Consider the following 17640-nt stretch of genomic DNA (forward strand, 5'->3'; position numbering starts at 1 on the left):
TATGATTGCTAAAAACCAGCTCCCACGTCTTGACAGTATTTTGCTAACTTTTATCATAGATTCTCGTGATAATGGTTTAGAGTGAACACAGTTCATAGAACTTAGTTTTCTTTTTCTTCCTCCAAGAAAATATCACAGTTCATTTTTTTTGGTGGACATATCATCACAGGACTAGTATGATCCGAAATATAAATTTGACTTAGTGATAAAATTAGTTCAATAAATTTGTAAAAAAAGATGAGAGACACTCTGAGTTCAACTGATAAATAATAACAACACTAACAAATATTAACAAAACATAACTAGTATGATCGCAATTATAAAATTGGATCGTGTGATCCTTCAAGACAATGTGTTGAAGGGTTGATCATGAATTTAACAAGAGAAAAAGTCACTAGAAGATTTTTCGACGCATATATATAAGTGTTATCTTGTTCACGAAAATTGAATTTATCATGTAATCCTTATCAATAAATGAGCATCTTTTGATATTTACTTAAAAAAAGTGTTGAAGATAACAATAAGATTTCATTCCATATTTGGTTTGATATGAAGAGTTGAACGAGTGAGCCAGAAGGAGACGGCAGATTTGAAGAAAATGACGGAACTGCCAAGTGCCAAACATCTAAAAGATTGGAGGTTGGAAGTGGGTCCCTCTCATGCATGCTGACTCTGGAAACGTATCCACGACAAGACAACCTTTTCATTGCCACCTAACACAAGAAACGTATTCATTCTCCGACCAAAGTGTTATCTTCTAGACACAGCTAACACGCACACGCACTCATATTCGTATCTACAAACTACACGCTCCCTTGGCGTTCACCCCATTAGTTATATCTTCTTCAAGGAGTTGGGTTGGGGGGAGACACACACAGAGAGTGAAGAAAAACAAAACATTGATTAAGACATGTCCAAACAGACTTACAGCTTTTGTTTCTGCTTCCGCCGCCGCTTCAGTCTCCCCGTGTCGGAGGCCCCTCCGGAGATAAGGACCCTTTTCGACCGTTATTCCGATGAGAATGGAATCATGACAGCCTCTCACGTCCGCAGTTTCCTGGTTGAGGTGCAGAAGGAGGAGATTGCCACTGAGGAGGAAGCACAGGCCATCGTCGATGGCCACAAGCATCTCAACATCTTTCACAGGAGGGGTCTCAATCTTGAGAGTTTCTTCAACTACCTCTTCAGTAGCAATAATAATCCACCTCTCTCGCCTTCTCTTGGGGTAAATTTATGGTTTCATATACTTGTGCTTTCCGTTTCTGAATGAATACATCGTTTTCTTGTGCTTTGCTGTTTAGATACTGTTAATCACGTCCTTATAGCAGCAAGTGTCTCAAGACTCTGACCGAGTGAATTTTTATATTAGAAATGTACAGTACACACTACTCTGTAATTTCTAATGCAATTCCAGCAATACAAACTTTTTATTTGATGATCTCTTAATTTAAAGCACCATTAAGCAGATTTTTTTTTCTTTGTTTGCCCTCTATGTTCTATCCTTTTATAGTTTTGTGTGTTGGTATCATCTAAACACCTGCTGTTGGTCTACCAACACATTAGTCCCTATAGTTCTCAAGCTCAATTTTCAACAGTTAATACGATCGTCTCAGCTCAGTTTATCGAGTCAGTTTCATTTTGGTTATAATTCTACATCTTCCATGCTATAGAAATAATTAGCTTTGCATAGGTATTGGACTATTGATATTGTATCATGTATTAGATAACTGTGAACTTTGCCTTTTTGGCTGTAGTGCTTGTGTGATTATGTTCTTTCTGCTCTTCCATTTGCAGGTGCACCAAGATATGTCTTCACCGTTGTCTCATTACTTCATTTATACTGGTCATAATTCCTATCTAACTGGGAATCAACTTAGCAGTGACTGCAGTGACCTCCCCATCATCAATGCACTGCAGAAGGGTGTAAGGGTGATTGAATTAGATATATGGCCTAATGAATCAAAGGATGATGTGGATGTTCTTCATGGAAGGTTAGTTTACTGGTTCAGTTTTGCTGACTTCTTAAAGGGAATTTAACACAGCTCCCTTGTTTCCCTTGCTCCTTACTCCCCTTCCTCATGTATTGTTTTAAAGAAATCAATCCATCCAACTTAAGCATTCATTGCATAGAGAAAAAAAAATTGCAGAGGAAATGGTATTTCCTACAATAACATGGAGACTTATTTATGTATTTACTACTTGCAAACAAAGATGATCCAATATCGCTTGGCAGGAAAATGATTCTATTCTAATGTATTATTACTGATGACAATCTGAATTTATATTTTTCCCTAAACAGTTTGAAAATGTCTGTTATTTATTCTATTTTTGTGCAATACAGGACATTGACATCTCCTGTGGCACTCATCAAATGTTTGAGGTCTATTAAGCAGTATGCTTTTGTTGCCTCAGAATATCCAGTTGTAATAACCTTAGAAGACCACCTTACTCCCGATCTTCAGGCCAAAGTGGCTGAGGTTAGTGACGTGGGGAAATCAAAATGCTTCTTTTTCTTATTCTTATATTTGACACTTATGAGTCCTGTTCAAACTTTTAGATGGTTACTCAAACATTTGGAGACATACTATTTTCTCCTGGTTCTGAAAGCTTGAAGGAATTTCCTTCTCCTAAATCGCTTAAAAGGAGGATTATCATATCAACCAAACCACCTAAGGAGTACATTGAGGCAAAAGAAGTTCAGGAAAAGGGGGAGGGATCACAAAAGGAAAAGCCTGTAGATGATGAAGAAGAATGGGGGAAAGAAGTCCCTAGTTTGAGAGGTGGCACTATTTCTGATCACAAGGTCTGAGACTTTAAGTCAACGTTGCATACTAATTAACACTGCATTTAATTCTGTAAGGGAGGGATTGGTTGATTCATAGTTTAGCTAAACATCTTCTGTAGAACATCGAGGATGAGGATGATCTTGACAATGAAGATGATACTGATGAAGCAGAATATTCACGTCAAAATGCATCAGACGAATACAGACGTTTAATTGCCATTCATGCTGGGAAGCCTAAAGGTGGATTAACGGAATGCCTCAAAGTGGATCCCGATACAGTGAAACGTCTAAGTTTAAGTGAGCTACAACTTGAAAAGGCTGCTGAAACTCATGGCAAGGAAATCATAAGGTATTGCCAACTTTTTTCGGTTAGTCCTTACTCATTTGTGTTGTGAGTGCTTGGGTGCTCTCTATTTGTTATGAATTGGATATGACATACCTAATGGTTTTCCTATTTGAAACAAATCCATAGGAGGATGTTTTGTTTATTTGCAAATGAAAAGAGAAGTATTACTTTCTTGGTTGTTGGCAGGTTTACTCAGCGGAATATACTGAGAGTGTATCCAAAAGGCACTCGTATTGCCTCAACAAATTATAACCCATTGATCGGGTGGATGCATGGAGCCCAGATGGTTGCATTCAACATGCAGGTTTCTACTTCTTCCTTCCCCACTCGTTTTGCTTCATTTTTGTATGTAGGATAAATTGTACAATAAGTTCTACAAGAATGGGAGAAAATATAATTCGTGTGATAAATTAAACAATGTATTCTACAACAATGAGAGAGAAAGAGACAAAAGAGAGAGAAGTGTGAGATGTAATGGGTGATTTAATGGAGAGTGGTATAGAGAAAAGGTCTTAAAACGAGTTGTATGAATAACAGAATAAATAACAAGATACAACACTAAACATTTGAAGTCTATCTAGCACTTTGGTCTTTGAAAGTTGAGAAAAGCTTGTATGATAGGAGATAAAATGTAATAAAAGAGATAGATAGAGACACACAATAGTTCATATGGAGTTTCTGATATGTAAATACTTTTATATATCAGAACTATTTAAATTCTGGGGCTGTAGTTTTTAGGATGACTAGTGTTTCGCTGTATTCTGGGCTTACCCCATTTATATGCATGAAAGTGGGTGATGTTGGATTGTCATGAAATTTTAGAAAGTAAAAAGGGATAGAGAGGTAGCAGAGGGAGAGTATAAAAAGAGTGAATATTTTCTTATTCAAAATTACTTAAGTTATACTGAAATGTAACATGATGCAGTGTGTTATTGACTAAATGATATTGAGGTCATGGAAGATTTTCACTAATCAGTTTTGATTCCATGACAGGGATACGGCAGGTCTCTCTGGTTGATGCAGGGAATGTTCAAAGCCAATGGGGGATGTGGTTATGTTAAGAAACCAGATTTTCTGTTAAAGACTGGTCTTAATAATGAGGTCTTTGATCCTAAAGCTCGTTTGCCAGTGAAGAAAACTTTGAAAGTAAAAGCTCTACTACCAGGAGAATTGAATGATGATCCTTTCTGTGTCTGTAGTCTAAAATATAGATCCTAATAAAGCTCATACTTTTGTTACTCTTATATAGGCGACCATATACATGGGGGAAGGATGGTTTCATGATTTCAAGCACACGCACTTCGATCAATACTCACCCCCTGACTTCTATGCAAGAGTATGATATGATAATCTACTGAATCATTATGTTACATTGATTTGATATCCATATTTTCAATTCATTTTTCCTTTCTTGCGTGTGGTTATTATCTGAGAAACTGTGATGCAGGTGGGGATTGCTGGAGTCCCTCATGATACTGTTATGAAAAAAACAAAGAGCGTGGAGGATAATTGGTCTCCATCATGGAATGAGGTATTTGAGTTTCCACTTTCTGTTCCAGAACTGGCTCTGCTTCGTGTAGAAGTTCATGAGTATGACATGTCTGAGAAGGATGACTTTGGTGGCCAAACGTGCTTACCTGTGTGGGAACTGAGAAGTGGAATTCGTGCAGTTCCATTATATTCCCGCAAAGGAGAAAAGTACCACAATGTGAAGCTTCTGATGCGCTTTGAATTCATTTGATTTTTGCATCCTTCTCCTCCGTTTTTGTACAGACAGTCTTTGAAATCTTATAGTAAGAGTCTTTACGTAGCTGTGTGGTGTAAATGGTGCTTATGTTCAATGATGATTTTTATTTATTTTGTCCTTCACTGAAAATATAAGGGTGTGAGTCAGAATGAGACTTGAATTGCTTGATTTTGATTCCTCCAACTAGATTATCTGTGCATCATATGTAAGGGAGACAAATTATAAACAACAAACATAAAAACCGAAAACTATTGGAATCATAAATATGGAAAAACTAAATGGAAAATTTATATTACAGTAAATAATCAGCTATCTCTAGTCAAATTTACCTTCATTTAGTACGGTAGTTTTATGTTTTTTTATATAAATTATATATAAAATAATAACGATTTTGGTATAAAATCAAGGTCAACTTTCCATTTTCAATAGATCGTGTAAGAGTTTATCAATATATTTAACTCTAAGTCTAATTACCAACTGTCTACTTACAATTCAATTATTAATAATCACATTTTATCTAAGTTGTTTATTATTAATGTTAATAATTCTGATGGTTGATCAATAGTTCAAACTCCTCAATAATAAATTATATATAAAATAATAAAGATGTTTTGGCGATGTAGGTTGATATCAATGTTCCATAAATTTTTTAAGAGTCCAATATTATTTTTAACTCCAAGTCTTCTCGTAATTCCAAATCTTGTTGTAATAGTTAATTTAAAACCTTTCGAATGATACAACGATATTTCGATGTCAAATCAGTTTGAGCGTTTGATAAATCATATATTAATAATACGTTATCTACCTTTTGATATCAAACTTATATTTATAAATGTTAGAATGAGTTTGTGATTTTATATTTATAAATGTTAGAAAGAGTTTGTGATTAGCAATTGTTTACTTATAGTTCAATTTATTCTAAGTTGTTTACTATTGTTTTTTATAGTTAGCTAATCGATCAGACTCCTCAATCATTTACTTTTGATTTATTTATCTTATCGTCAATTAATTGTTTAATCTATGACTGGCCAAAAGAACACACAATACAAAAGATATACATTTTCCAATATCAAATATGAAATCTCATTGTTAAGCATAAAATAATAGTTTTTATTTAAATTGAAATTAGAAAATATAAAAACCAAAAATACATTTAATTAAATGTTATAAATTCATCTAAGAGAGCTGTGTGAGGAATGTTATCACATCTTATAAAAATATCATTGTGGATCTACTCTTCATTCTATAGAAAATTTTCTTTTATAATGATCTTCTTGACGTAATTTATCGAAAGTAGAGCTTTAATAAATTTTAATTATAAAAATGAAGTGTTAAAATAACCGCTTTCCTCTTAGTTGTTGTGAGGTTAATTTTATTTTGATTCTTTAATTTTGATTATTTTTGTTTTAATTACCCTTTTATCTCTATAATTTAAATATTTCTGTTTTGATCTTTGTAATTGTTTTTTATAAAACTGAAATTAGAAAAAAAGTTATGGAGATTAGAAATTTATTTTAATACTTAAAAGAGTACGTATTACTACATCTAGAGTAAGATCGTAGGATTAAAAAAACCATTGCACTTTTAAAATCGAAACAAAAATGAAAATACAGAAAAAACAGTGTTGAAGTAAGAAGACAATAACATCAATAGCGTAAAGAATCTGAGGCAGAGTCCCATCAGACATCACTGCCAACATGACATCAGCCTGGGCTCGTCCCCACTCTCATCCTTCCCCGCCGCCGCCAACCGTACTCTCGGACTCTGATTCCGACGCAGACGGCCTTTCCTCCGGCACGGAGGCACACCGCCACTCCGACCTCTCCGACTCCATATTCAAGCCATACCTCGAATTCTCCGGCCACTCCGGCGCCGACCTTTCGAAGATCCAATCATTCCTGACGTCCTCCTCCGCCGGTGCTCTCTCGTGCCTCATCTGCCTCGAACGGATCAAACCCTCGGACCCCACTTGGTCATGCTCCTCCCTCTGCTTTGCCGTCTTCCACCTCATCTGCATCCAGAGCTGGGCCCGCCAGGCATCAGACCTCGCCGCCGCACGCGCTGCCACTCGCCTCCCCATCTCCGCCGCCACGGCCTCCGACACGGCCCTCTGGAACTGCCCCAAATGCAGATCGGAGTACCCCAAATCTCTCATTCCCAAAATGTATCTCTGCTTCTGCGGGAAGGTGGAGAACCCTCCCAACGATCCGTGGGTTTTGCCACACTCTTGCGGTGAGGTTTGCGGAAGACCCTTGAAGCACAATTGCGGGCACCATTGCTTGTTACTGTGCCATCCCGGGCCGTGCCCCTCTTGCCCCAAACTCGTTAAAGTAAGATGCTTTTGCGGGTGCATTGAAGATGTTCGACGATGTGGATTCAAGGAATTTTCATGTAATAATCCGTGTTCCAAGGTTTTGGATTGTGGGGTTCACCGTTGCACCGAGGTTTGCCATCGTGGTGCTTGCCCTCCTTGCCGGACACGTGGCGTGTATGCCTGCCAGTGTGGGAAGATGAAAGAGGAGAAGGAGTGTTGTGATCGTGTTTTTCAGTGCGATCATCCGTGTGAGAAGAGGCTTAGCTGTGGGAAACATGTTTGTGAGAGAGGGTGTCATTCAGGGGAGTGTGGTGAGTGTCCCCTCAAGGGGAAGAGAACATGCCCTTGTGGGAAAAGGATTTATGAAGGAATGCCGTGTGATGCTTCTGTACAGCTTTGTGGGGCTACCTGTGATAAGATGTTGCCCTGTGGCTACCACAGGTGCCCAGAGCGGTGCCACCGTGGACAGTGCGTTGAGACTTGTAGGGTTGTTGTGAAGAAGTCCTGTCGATGCGGGAGCCTCAAGAAAGAAGTAAGTGATTTCTGTTTTTGTTTTTTTGTAATTTGGATGTGTTTTGGTTTATGGTTGGTAAGGTTGATTGAACTTAGAGTAGGTTCCTTGCTATCAAGATTTGGCATGTGAAAGGAAGTGCCAGAGGATGCGTGACTGTGGTCGGCATGCTTGCAAGCGGCGCTGCTGTGATGGGGATTGCCCTCCCTGCTCAGAGGTGCGTGCATGTTTTTGTAGCTGCTTTGTTTTGGCAAGAGACTTGTGAGTTGTGATAGCGATGAAATTGATTATTTTTTCGTTTATGAAAATTGTTAGATATGCGGAAGGAGGCTTCGATGTAAGAACCATAAATGCCCTTCTCCATGCCATAGGTATGTCCTCTGTCTGTGTTACCTGAGCTGGATCTGTAATCCTTTAGGCAACGAGGTGAATAACTGAAATACTACTTTCTTTGTTTTTCAAAAATTAGATTCATGATTCCCATATGATATTAGATCTGAGCTGAAATCAGGTCACCCTGTTCATTTTTTAGTCTGAAACCCATGGTAGGTCACTTTTAGGCTGAGATCGGGCCATCCTGACTGCCTTAGGGCTGAATCCTGTTATCTGCCCGCAACAATAAGCTCTTCTTATCCGTATGCTGCTACCGAGGTCTTTTTGGCACATGAATCTCAATTCAATGTGTCATAAAATGTGATCACAATAGGAAGGAACATAATATTATTATTATTTAAAAAGAATATAGGAACCAAAAGGATCTCTTATTATTAACTCTTTGGTAAACGTACCAAATCATGCAAGTAGTAATTGGTAAAACCGGATATAGTTTCCCATGAGACTTGTGCAATACCAAATAATTGTACAATTAATAACTAATTTAGACTACAAAATATTTTCATAATTTGAGATTATGCACAAGAAAGTAATTTGATGCATATATGATAAAAGATGAACTTTGGAAGTTAAAGACACTTAGACGTGGAAAAGACGAGAAATGATATGGAGTGTTATTGTTGGGATTAGATTTTACTGAATTTACTCTCATGCATATAAAAACTCACATCCTCTCTATTAATATACTAATGTCAACGCACAATTCTACTCAAACCCTAATCCCTTAATAGAACGAGCCTATGTTTCCTTATTAAGAGTCAATTCCTTGAATCCCTAATAAACAAACCCAACATCACTCTATGCGTATAAAAACTCACATCCTCTCCATTAATGTACTAATGTCAACCCACAAGTCTACTCAAACCCTAATCCCTTAGTAGAATGAGTATAGGTTTCCTTATTAAGAGTCAATCCCTTAAACCCTTAATAAAAATACCTCCTTTATGAACTAGGGTTTAAGACAACTAATGGGTCAAGCTCTATTCTTAGATAGAAGCTCCATTAGGTATTTTGTTCTAAGTCTAGGTTTCAAAAGATATTTTCCAACACCTAATGAACCAAGTATAAAGCTATGAATGACCAAATCAAAGCAAAAATTAAGTAAAGAAACAATAATACTAGCATTTAATGGAAGAGGCATATATATATTTCAAATCATTTGCAAAATACACAAGATTTCAGTGGTTTCATCTACCCCTAACAAAATGGGTTTAGCTCTCCATTGTCATGGAGAGTCCAAGCTTACAAAATGAAAGGTGGAAGAAGATGGAGATACAAGAAGGAAGAAGGGATGGTTCCCACGAGCCCTAGCATACCTCCAAGCTCTCCAAGAGTGTATTTCGTGCTCCAAACATCCAAAGATTCGCTTCTCTTCGAGCAACCAAGTAGAAATAGGACAAAATTGCCATGTCAGCATAAGTGGTGTGAGTTGAGTGGCGCTTGGTGCTGGCCAGCCCTGGAATGGCCTGAGCTCTCTGACTTGCTGGCACCCGACGCTGTGTAGGTGCTGCCTGGCACTGGCCAACTCTGGAGCTCGGTTTGGTTTCTGACTTTGTGGCACTGGGTGCAGCTTTTGTGGCGCTCAGCACAACTACACTTCTCTCAATTCATGTTCTTGATTTCTTCATCATGCTTCTCGAGATAGCAAACTTGTCTGGTTTGAGAGAAAATCTTCTTGACACAATCAGCACAAAAGAATTGGTATTAGTGGTAAAATTAGATTAGTGTAACCCACAACGTAATTATTTACAAAAGCAAGATAAAAATGAGAATTAAGAGGATTAAAAGTTAGAGAAAAGTTGATTTTGTTAATAAAAGATAGCTAAGATAATGGTAAAAATTAACATTATCACTTCTGCATATTATGTGTACAGAACTATATTTTAATCTGTAACTTGGGAAGAACACATCATCATGATACTTAAGTTTGTTCTTGCAGAGGTCCTTGTGCTCCTTGCCCGATAATGGTGACAATTTCATGTGCATGTGGAGAGACACGATTTGAGGTATGAATGAAAGCGGACATCTGGAGTTATCCATGAGAGTATGAGTACTTCTTAATTGTTGCATGATCTTATCCTATTACATGAAATATAATTATTCAAATGTGCATGTTTGTGTTTATTGGAAAGGCCAGTTATAATTGTTTTTCTGAAACTTGACATTCTTGAACTTAAATTATTGTTTAATTGTTAACACGCTTCTGTAAAATAATACTATTAACTGATTAATTCATGGAAGTCGATGGCTAGATGATGTTGGACTCAGGAGTAATTTGATAACTTTCAGAAGGAACACTTAAGAATAATTTATTTTACATGTTTGAAGCACCAAAAGGGAAAACCTCAACTATTTCAGCTGTGACTTGCAAACTTTTTTTATATGAAAAACAGAAATCAGAGCTCATAATTGTCATTAACAGGTTTGATTTAATTGTGGGGAGGTCTCTTTGGTGTTGAACAGTTGATTAACAAATATCATCTTTGTTTTTGAACAACAATCGTGTTGTAATACAGTGGTAATTTAAATGACGAAAAAGTCATTTAAAGTTTTGAAAATATTCTGGGAAACGTCAAAGGTAAATGGTAAATGCATAGCATCAAATATGGAGGTTTATTAGTGTTAATTTATGTGCTATATTTTGTAGTCAGTGTGATGTTCCTATTTATATATTACGTGTGAAACCATCCTTGTTTAGTGCATTTTCATTTAATAAATTGGAAGTTCAGGGATCATGTAAACAATGTGTTACTTATTGCTATTTCCTTTGGACTTTTGTATTTTAATATAAGTAAATTGATCTTAATCTTGCCGGTTGTTTGGGTCAGTAAACACGCACATAAAAACACTAGTATTCTTTATTACTTCTTCCTTTGTGTTTGTTTATGGTGGTCTATTTTCTCTTTTCCTTTGGTCAAAATGGCACTGTTATCTTATGTGATATTGTGGAACTTGATCCTGTGTGCTTGGATTTCTTCAACTTTTAGTAAAACTGGCCTGAAATGTATTATGCTGAGTTGTGGATTTTCTACCAGGTTCCTTGTGGTACGGAAATGGACCAAAAACCTCCTAGATGTCCCAAACCATGTCCTGTCACTCCTTTATGTCGACATGCATCAAATTGCAAGGTACCATTTAATATGACTTGTTTTTACTCAGACATTTACATTTTCAATCAGAGATACACTTTATTTATAGTATGCTGAAGCTATGGTAGAGGAAAATAATTTAGAAAAAAAATTCTCTTTTTTATTTTAATGGTAATATGATATATTTAATAGGGTGTCCATCCCCATTCTACTGTGGTATTTTTATAAACCTTTTAGAGATTTAAAATCAAATAATTTTAATTGCCCATTTTGTTCTTGGGATTTGATCCCTGGTCTCGTATACATGGTTGTGCTCTCGATATAACAAACAAATAATCTTTTTGTACAACTGTATAAATAATTGGAATATAAGGGAAAGTGGGAAAAGATAATAAGATTTAGCTCTCCGTGAGGTCTAGAATTTGAAGTAGTGCTTACTGTCAAAGATAAAATGTGCATTTGACATTTAAAACTTTATGTAAAGAAGCTTATTTCATCAGAATCATCATGAGTATCTAATTATCTACACATTGTGGCTGATTTCAAATATTAAGGCAAGACCCTTAGTATTTGACAAGAAATTAATTATATGAAGTATAAATTTGTCTTTAAGCTCTAATTTAATGGATTTAACTTGAAGTATTATCATTTTACAGTATGATCGTTTTCTACCAAGACAAGCCTGTTGTACAGTATGATATTGTAGAGTATTTTTGAATGAGTTTGGAGCAGGTTTCTGTTGTACAGCCCTTTCATTTGGTTTCTGTTGTACAGCCCTTCCATTAAATAATAAAGTTGATGTCCTTCAATGCGTGGTACAGTTAAATTTGAAAATGGAGGATTACATTTCACTATGCAATTATTTTTTATAAAATAAATATTCACAGTATATATTGACGACAAGTTTCTAGTGTTGCTTTTCTCTAAATCTGAATGATTAGAAAGCTATCCATAGATATCATTATTATACTTATATTTTCTTTAGTTTTACGAAAGGAAGTGTATTCTTAATTTTTGTTGGTTCATATTTTTTATTTTTATGTTGTTAACAAGTTATGTTTCTGTGTAGCCGCATAAATGCCATTATGGAGCCTGCCATCCTTGTCGGCTACCTTGTGCCAAAGAGTACCAATGTAGCCATACATGCAAATTAAGGTTTGATAAAAATTTCTCTTTATTTATGATAAAACTAATGCCTGCATGTTAGGACTTTGGACTTTTTGGACATTTAGCATGAATGGAAAGTCCTAAAACAAAGATTCAGCGGTCTCTACTCATGTTCTTGAGTCTTGGCAAAGTAATGCATGTGGCTCATTAGAGTCTAGTATCACGGGTTAACAACAAGTCCATACACTTAACTTTTAGGTATATCTTTCCTAAACTCTTGTCTTTGTGAAGGTGTCATGGTCCTAAGCCTCCTCCTAAACCAGAGTTTACTCTGAAACCAAAGAAAAAGAAGATTATACAACAAAGTGAAGGTGTTCCTGGCACTCCATGCCCTCCTTGCCCTGAACTTGTGTGGAGATCATGTGTTGGACAACACATTGGAGCTGACAGAATGGTTTGTTTTGCTTATCTTCAAAGCTCTATATGAACTTCGATGTGCAAGATTTGATTAATTTGCCCAAAAGCAACTTCTTTTATGTTGCTAATACAGTTGCTGTTTTCTTTTCACCCTATTATCAGATGGTTTGCTCTGATAAATCACAGTTCTCCTGTGAAAATTTATGTGGTAATCCTCTACCATGTGGCAATCATTATTGTACAAAAACCTGCCATGCCTTGGATAGCCAATTACGAGGAAGTGAACCATGTGAAGATTGTTATCTTCGCTGCCAGAAGGTGTTACATCCTCCTTAATTCCATTAATCCATTTAATTATACTATTTATATTGCACCGGTGGCTTTATTTATGGTTTTTTATGCAATCTCTATTTTTATCACTGGATTTATGCTCAATGAAGTTTCTCATTTGTCTTCCTGTGTGAAATTGAGAAACTCTCCTGTATGCTTTCTAAAATTAGAACTGATAGTTTGTTGGTTTATGTGTTAACTGCATTGATCAGGAAAGAGAGCCTGCATGTCCACACAATTGCCCTCGGTCGTGCCATCCTGGAGACTGTCCTCCATGCAAGGTGCTCATTAAGCGGTCATGTCACTGTGGTGCAATGGTTCATGTGTTTGAGTGTATATATTACAATAGTTTGTCTGCAAAGGATCAAGAGACTGTCCGTTCATGTGGTGGGCCATGTCATAGGTAATAAGAGACTAGCAATTTTTTTTTTTTAAATCTAGTTTAGCCCTTGAAACCAACTGTAAGTTCTAAATCTCTGTTAGACTTTGGTTCCTCTCTCTTCCTTGTTTCTTGTTCTATTAATTGGTTGGTAAAATTATGACACCCCTATTTTTTTCATGGTTTGCAGAAAGTTGCCAAATTGCACGCATCTATGTCCAGAGACATGCCATCCCGGTGAGTGCACAAATGCAGAGAAATGCTGTAAAAAGGTACTGCATGACTCAATAGTTATAACACAATTAGCTCAAGCGATTTTTTGTACTAGCTTTCTTGCTACTGCATTCTAAACAAATGAATACACCTATTATTGATTCAATTTGACTTCTAAAATATGAAATCATTCTTCACAGGTCACAGTTCGTTGCAAATGCCAAACACTGAAAAAGGAGTGGGTTTGTCAAGATGTTCAAGCAGCGTATCATCTTATGGGTTGCCATCCAAGGGATACACCAAAAAGTCAATTTGGAATTGGACTAATTCCTTGCAATTCTGATTGTAAGAGTAAAGTGCAGGTTGTTGAGTCAGAACTACAATTGCGTAAATCTAGGGTTACTGAGGTAATCATGATTCTGTCAGAACTTTCCACATGTACTCTATAATCTTTTTTATACTTTATTTATAAGGTTTGTTCACACTTCTAAAATTCTTGCTTTTGTACAGGCATCTTTGTGTTTGAAGTGTCATTTATGGTCTTAATAAATTTCATAACCAAGTTAGAGTTATATACCAAACCACAAATACATATAGATAGATGTTGCTGTCTGGCAACATGTAGTGTTATTTTTGGTTGCTCTGTTGTTTCATCAAATTACAAATGTGATACTTACTCCTTTAAGAGAGGGATGGAAACAAGGATAATGAAAGAGTGAAATTCTTCGTGTTTTTCTACCATACACGTTTATTTTGCTGAAACAAGTTTTGTCAATACCTATAAATATTATACGTTCATTACATTGTGAGAATGTTGGCCCTCATTTTATACATTGACAATACCCCTACATAGATGCATACATAAGAAATCAAAGGTTCTAAAATTAAAATTTCAACCAATACGATATAAAAGTTAATAAACATACCATTTACGTCTATTTCTGGTTTGATGATACTTCACATTGTCAGTGCATAAACTATCTACTCTAATTTCTAAATTATGTTGTTTTTCTTTGTTTTCATTAAATTGAGGAGACATGCTTTTATTGAGATGTGCCGTGGCAGTGTCTAATACTTTAGTAATTATTAAAGGTACAAGATCAAGATGCAGAAAAATCAGTTCGAAAGCGAAGAAAAAGGAGAGAACGGGTTCTTGAATCCAAAGAAACATCAAAACTTCAGGTAACGTTACTTTCCTTAACAATCGAGCCATATTTAAGTTCCAGTTGTCTTTTTTCTTTGCTGACCCACTTGAGAATCATTGAACAGAAAATAATTTCCGGAGCGAAGCGGTTTCTTCTGTTTGTGTTTATATTGATCATTCTTGTTGCTGCTACATATTATTGCTACAAGGGACTTTTACGGCTCTCTGATTGGATGAATGAAGTGGATGAACAAAGACAAAGATATTCTCGAATCAAATGATTATCAGTTTGATTACCCCTTTTTGTTATTCTGATTACATTATTTTTCTTCCCTTTCAATGTGGATATGTCTGATGTAAGTTTAATGTGCTTTTTATGGTTCCATGCATTCTTTAATCTTAGACTAGGAAGAATATTTAGACATCCTGAGCGTTTCCGAAGTGGAAATTTTAGGAAATTATGGTCGAATGAATTCATTGATTTTTGAGCCACTGAAGCATTTTTGAGTTGGACCTTCGGAGTTTATGTGTAAACAATTTTGTTTTATGTATCCAAATCTTTAAATATTTATTTAGAAATGAGTACTTGAAAGCTAAAAACTAGGTAGTAGAAAGTTAAGGTGAATTATTATATCATAAATGTTTAATGAAATTATTAATTAAAATTGCTGATAAATGTAAATAAGAAAAAAAGGCATGTTTATATGATATTTTTATATAAATTTTTATGCTATGTGAATACCATAATCTTATATCAACATATTTATTTAGTTAATGTATTATATTAGCTTAGTTTTAGATCTACATAATCACACATACAAGTTAACTTCTTATCGTGAAATTAGAGAATTTAGTATAATTAATATAAATAAAATATTTAAACATTATATAGAGAGAGAGAATATATCATAATTTTCTGATTGATTGAGAGTAACAAAAGTCTGTTACATATCTTATGCATCCTAATAAATAGGTTTAATACCTCTTTTGGTCCCTCAAAAGGGGGCAAAAGTTCAATTCGGTCCTACCTTTTTTTAGAAGTTCAATGTGGTCCCAACTTTTGTAAAAAGTGTGCAATCAAGTCCTTTTTGGAAACGGCGTTGAGTTTTTAACGGAGCAGCTGACAGGGTGGACTAAAGTTAGCTACGTGGCTGTGTGTGGGTAATACGTGGCTGCGAGAGGGTGATACGTGGCTGTGAGAGGGTAAATGTAATAATATTACTGAGGTTAAAAAATCAGAAGTTAGGGTTTGAGATTTCAACACAAATTTCTTAACCTATTTCCCTATTTCCAACTGTTCTTCCACCGCAGCCTCACCACCACCACCGCCTTCTTCCCCTCCTCCTTCTCCTCCGCCTCTCGACATGGGGGAGTTCCTTCATCCGCCCAACCTCACTCATACTCTGTCGGACGATGAGCTGTTCTGGAGGGCTTCCTTGATGCCGAAGAAAGAAGGGTACCCTTTCCGCAGAATCCTGAAGGTGGCTTTCATGTTTCTGACCAGGGGTCCCCTTCCCATGTTGCCCCTCTGGGAGAGATTCTTCAACGGCCACGCTCCTCTCTTCAGCATCTACGTCCACGCGCCTTCGCGATTCCATCTCAACGTCTCCGAGTCTTCCCCTTTCTACGGGCGCCAAATCCCCAGCCAGGTAAATCACAAATACTCTCGTTTTTTTTTTTCCTTTTTGTTTGGTTCCGTGATGTGCTCAGACATGATATTGGATTGTGATCAGGATGTTTCGTGGGGCACAGTGACGCTGGCAGATGCTGAGAGACGGCTTTTGGCAAATGCTCTGTTGGACTTCTCCAATGAGCGGTTTGTTCTCCTTTCCGAGAGCTGCATCCCAATCTACAACTTCCCCACTGTCTACCGATATCTCACAGACTCCGCCCACAGTTTTGTTGAATCCTACGATGATCCCACCCGCTATGGCCGCGGTCGGTACAGTCGCAGTATGCTTCCTCATATTCAACTTCGACACTGGCGTAAAGGCTCTCAGTGGTTTGAACTCAATCGTCTTCTTGCTGTGTATATAATCTCTGACACCCAATATTTTTCCCTCTTCCGATTTCAACACACTTCCTCCACGATGATAAATCTCAAATTACCAATTTCTCTGCAACTCAAACCCTAACTTCTGATTTCTTAACCTCAGTAATATTATCACATTTACCCTCTCACAGCCACGTATCACCCTCTCACAGCCACGTATTACCCACACACAACCACGTAGCTAACTTCAGTCCACTCTGTCAGCTGCTCCGTTAAAAACTCAACGCCGTTTCCAAAAAGGACTTGATTGGACACTTTTTACAAAAGTTGGGACCACATTGAACTTCTAAAAAAAGGTAGGATCGAATTGAACTTTTGCCCCTTTCGAGAGACCAAAAGAGGTATTAAACCTAATAAATATCAGTTTTCGTGTGAAATCACTTCAAGTCTTCACATCATTCAAGATTTTTTTCTCAAAAAAATCCATTAATACATACACACTGATACGTGTTATCTACTATTTGATTATTTGGTATAACTTAGATAGAATAATAGATATTAAAATTTTCACATTCCTTGAAGGAATGCTTGAATCTTCTCCGAAACTTCTCTCATGGCATTATTGACTTGGGAAGAAAAGTCACTGACATTGAATGCTCCCAAGTATACTCCAATACTTTTAATAAGCACTGTGTACTGCCCAAGTAAAACATGGAGGTGCAGCTACATCTCTGCTACAAATTGAGAAAGTGAAACTTTAAACCGTTTTCCTAGCCCAATGAAAGAGACCCTCTCCTAGCTATCTTTCTTACACACCGTCTCTTCTGGGTAATCAATAACCATTAATTTGCTGTCATTCCTTGCTTGCGCCA

The 17640-nt window shown here is 36.6% G+C and overlaps 3 protein-coding genes across 3 annotated transcripts; all 3 read left to right on the forward strand.

Moving 5' to 3' along the window:
* The first annotated feature begins 742 nt into the window (after positions 1-742).
* LOC124831803 (phosphoinositide phospholipase C 2-like) lies at positions 743-5046 on the forward strand. The gene is made up of 9 exons (XM_047305886.2): positions 743-1225; positions 1795-1991; positions 2342-2477; positions 2558-2803; positions 2905-3134; positions 3318-3435; positions 4125-4277; positions 4381-4467; positions 4579-5046. The coding sequence occupies exons 1-9, from the start codon at positions 911-913 to the stop codon at positions 4870-4872; spliced, it is 1776 nt and encodes a 591-aa protein (XP_047161842.2). The 5' UTR covers positions 743-910; the 3' UTR covers positions 4873-5046.
* A 1396-nt stretch (positions 5047-6442) lies between these two features.
* Positions 6443-15293, forward strand: NFXL2 (NF-X1-type zinc finger protein NFXL2). Its single transcript, XM_047305885.2, has 13 exons — positions 6443-7724; positions 7807-7920; positions 8019-8074; positions 10036-10102; positions 11132-11224; positions 12255-12340; positions 12584-12746; positions 12872-13027; positions 13252-13442; positions 13609-13690; positions 13832-14038; positions 14724-14813; positions 14901-15293. Exons 1-13 carry the CDS (start codon positions 6576-6578, stop codon positions 15054-15056), a joined length of 2610 nt encoding a protein of 869 aa, XP_047161841.2. The 5' UTR covers positions 6443-6575; the 3' UTR covers positions 15057-15293.
* Positions 15294-16067: 774 nt separating this feature from the next.
* On the forward strand, positions 16068-16910 carry LOC124831798 (glycosyltransferase BC10-like). The gene is made up of 2 exons (XM_047305881.2): positions 16068-16424; positions 16509-16910. Exons 1-2 carry the CDS (start codon positions 16140-16142, stop codon positions 16908-16910), a joined length of 687 nt encoding a protein of 228 aa, XP_047161837.2. The 5' UTR covers positions 16068-16139.
* Positions 16911-17640: the final 730 nt, after the last annotated feature.

The sequence above is a fragment of the Vigna umbellata genome, chromosome 5, assembly GCF_029865625.1.
Source record: "Vigna umbellata cultivar VRB3 chromosome 5, Vumbellata_1.0, whole genome shotgun sequence".
Classification (NCBI taxonomy): Eukaryota; Viridiplantae; Streptophyta; class Magnoliopsida; order Fabales; family Fabaceae; genus Vigna; species Vigna umbellata.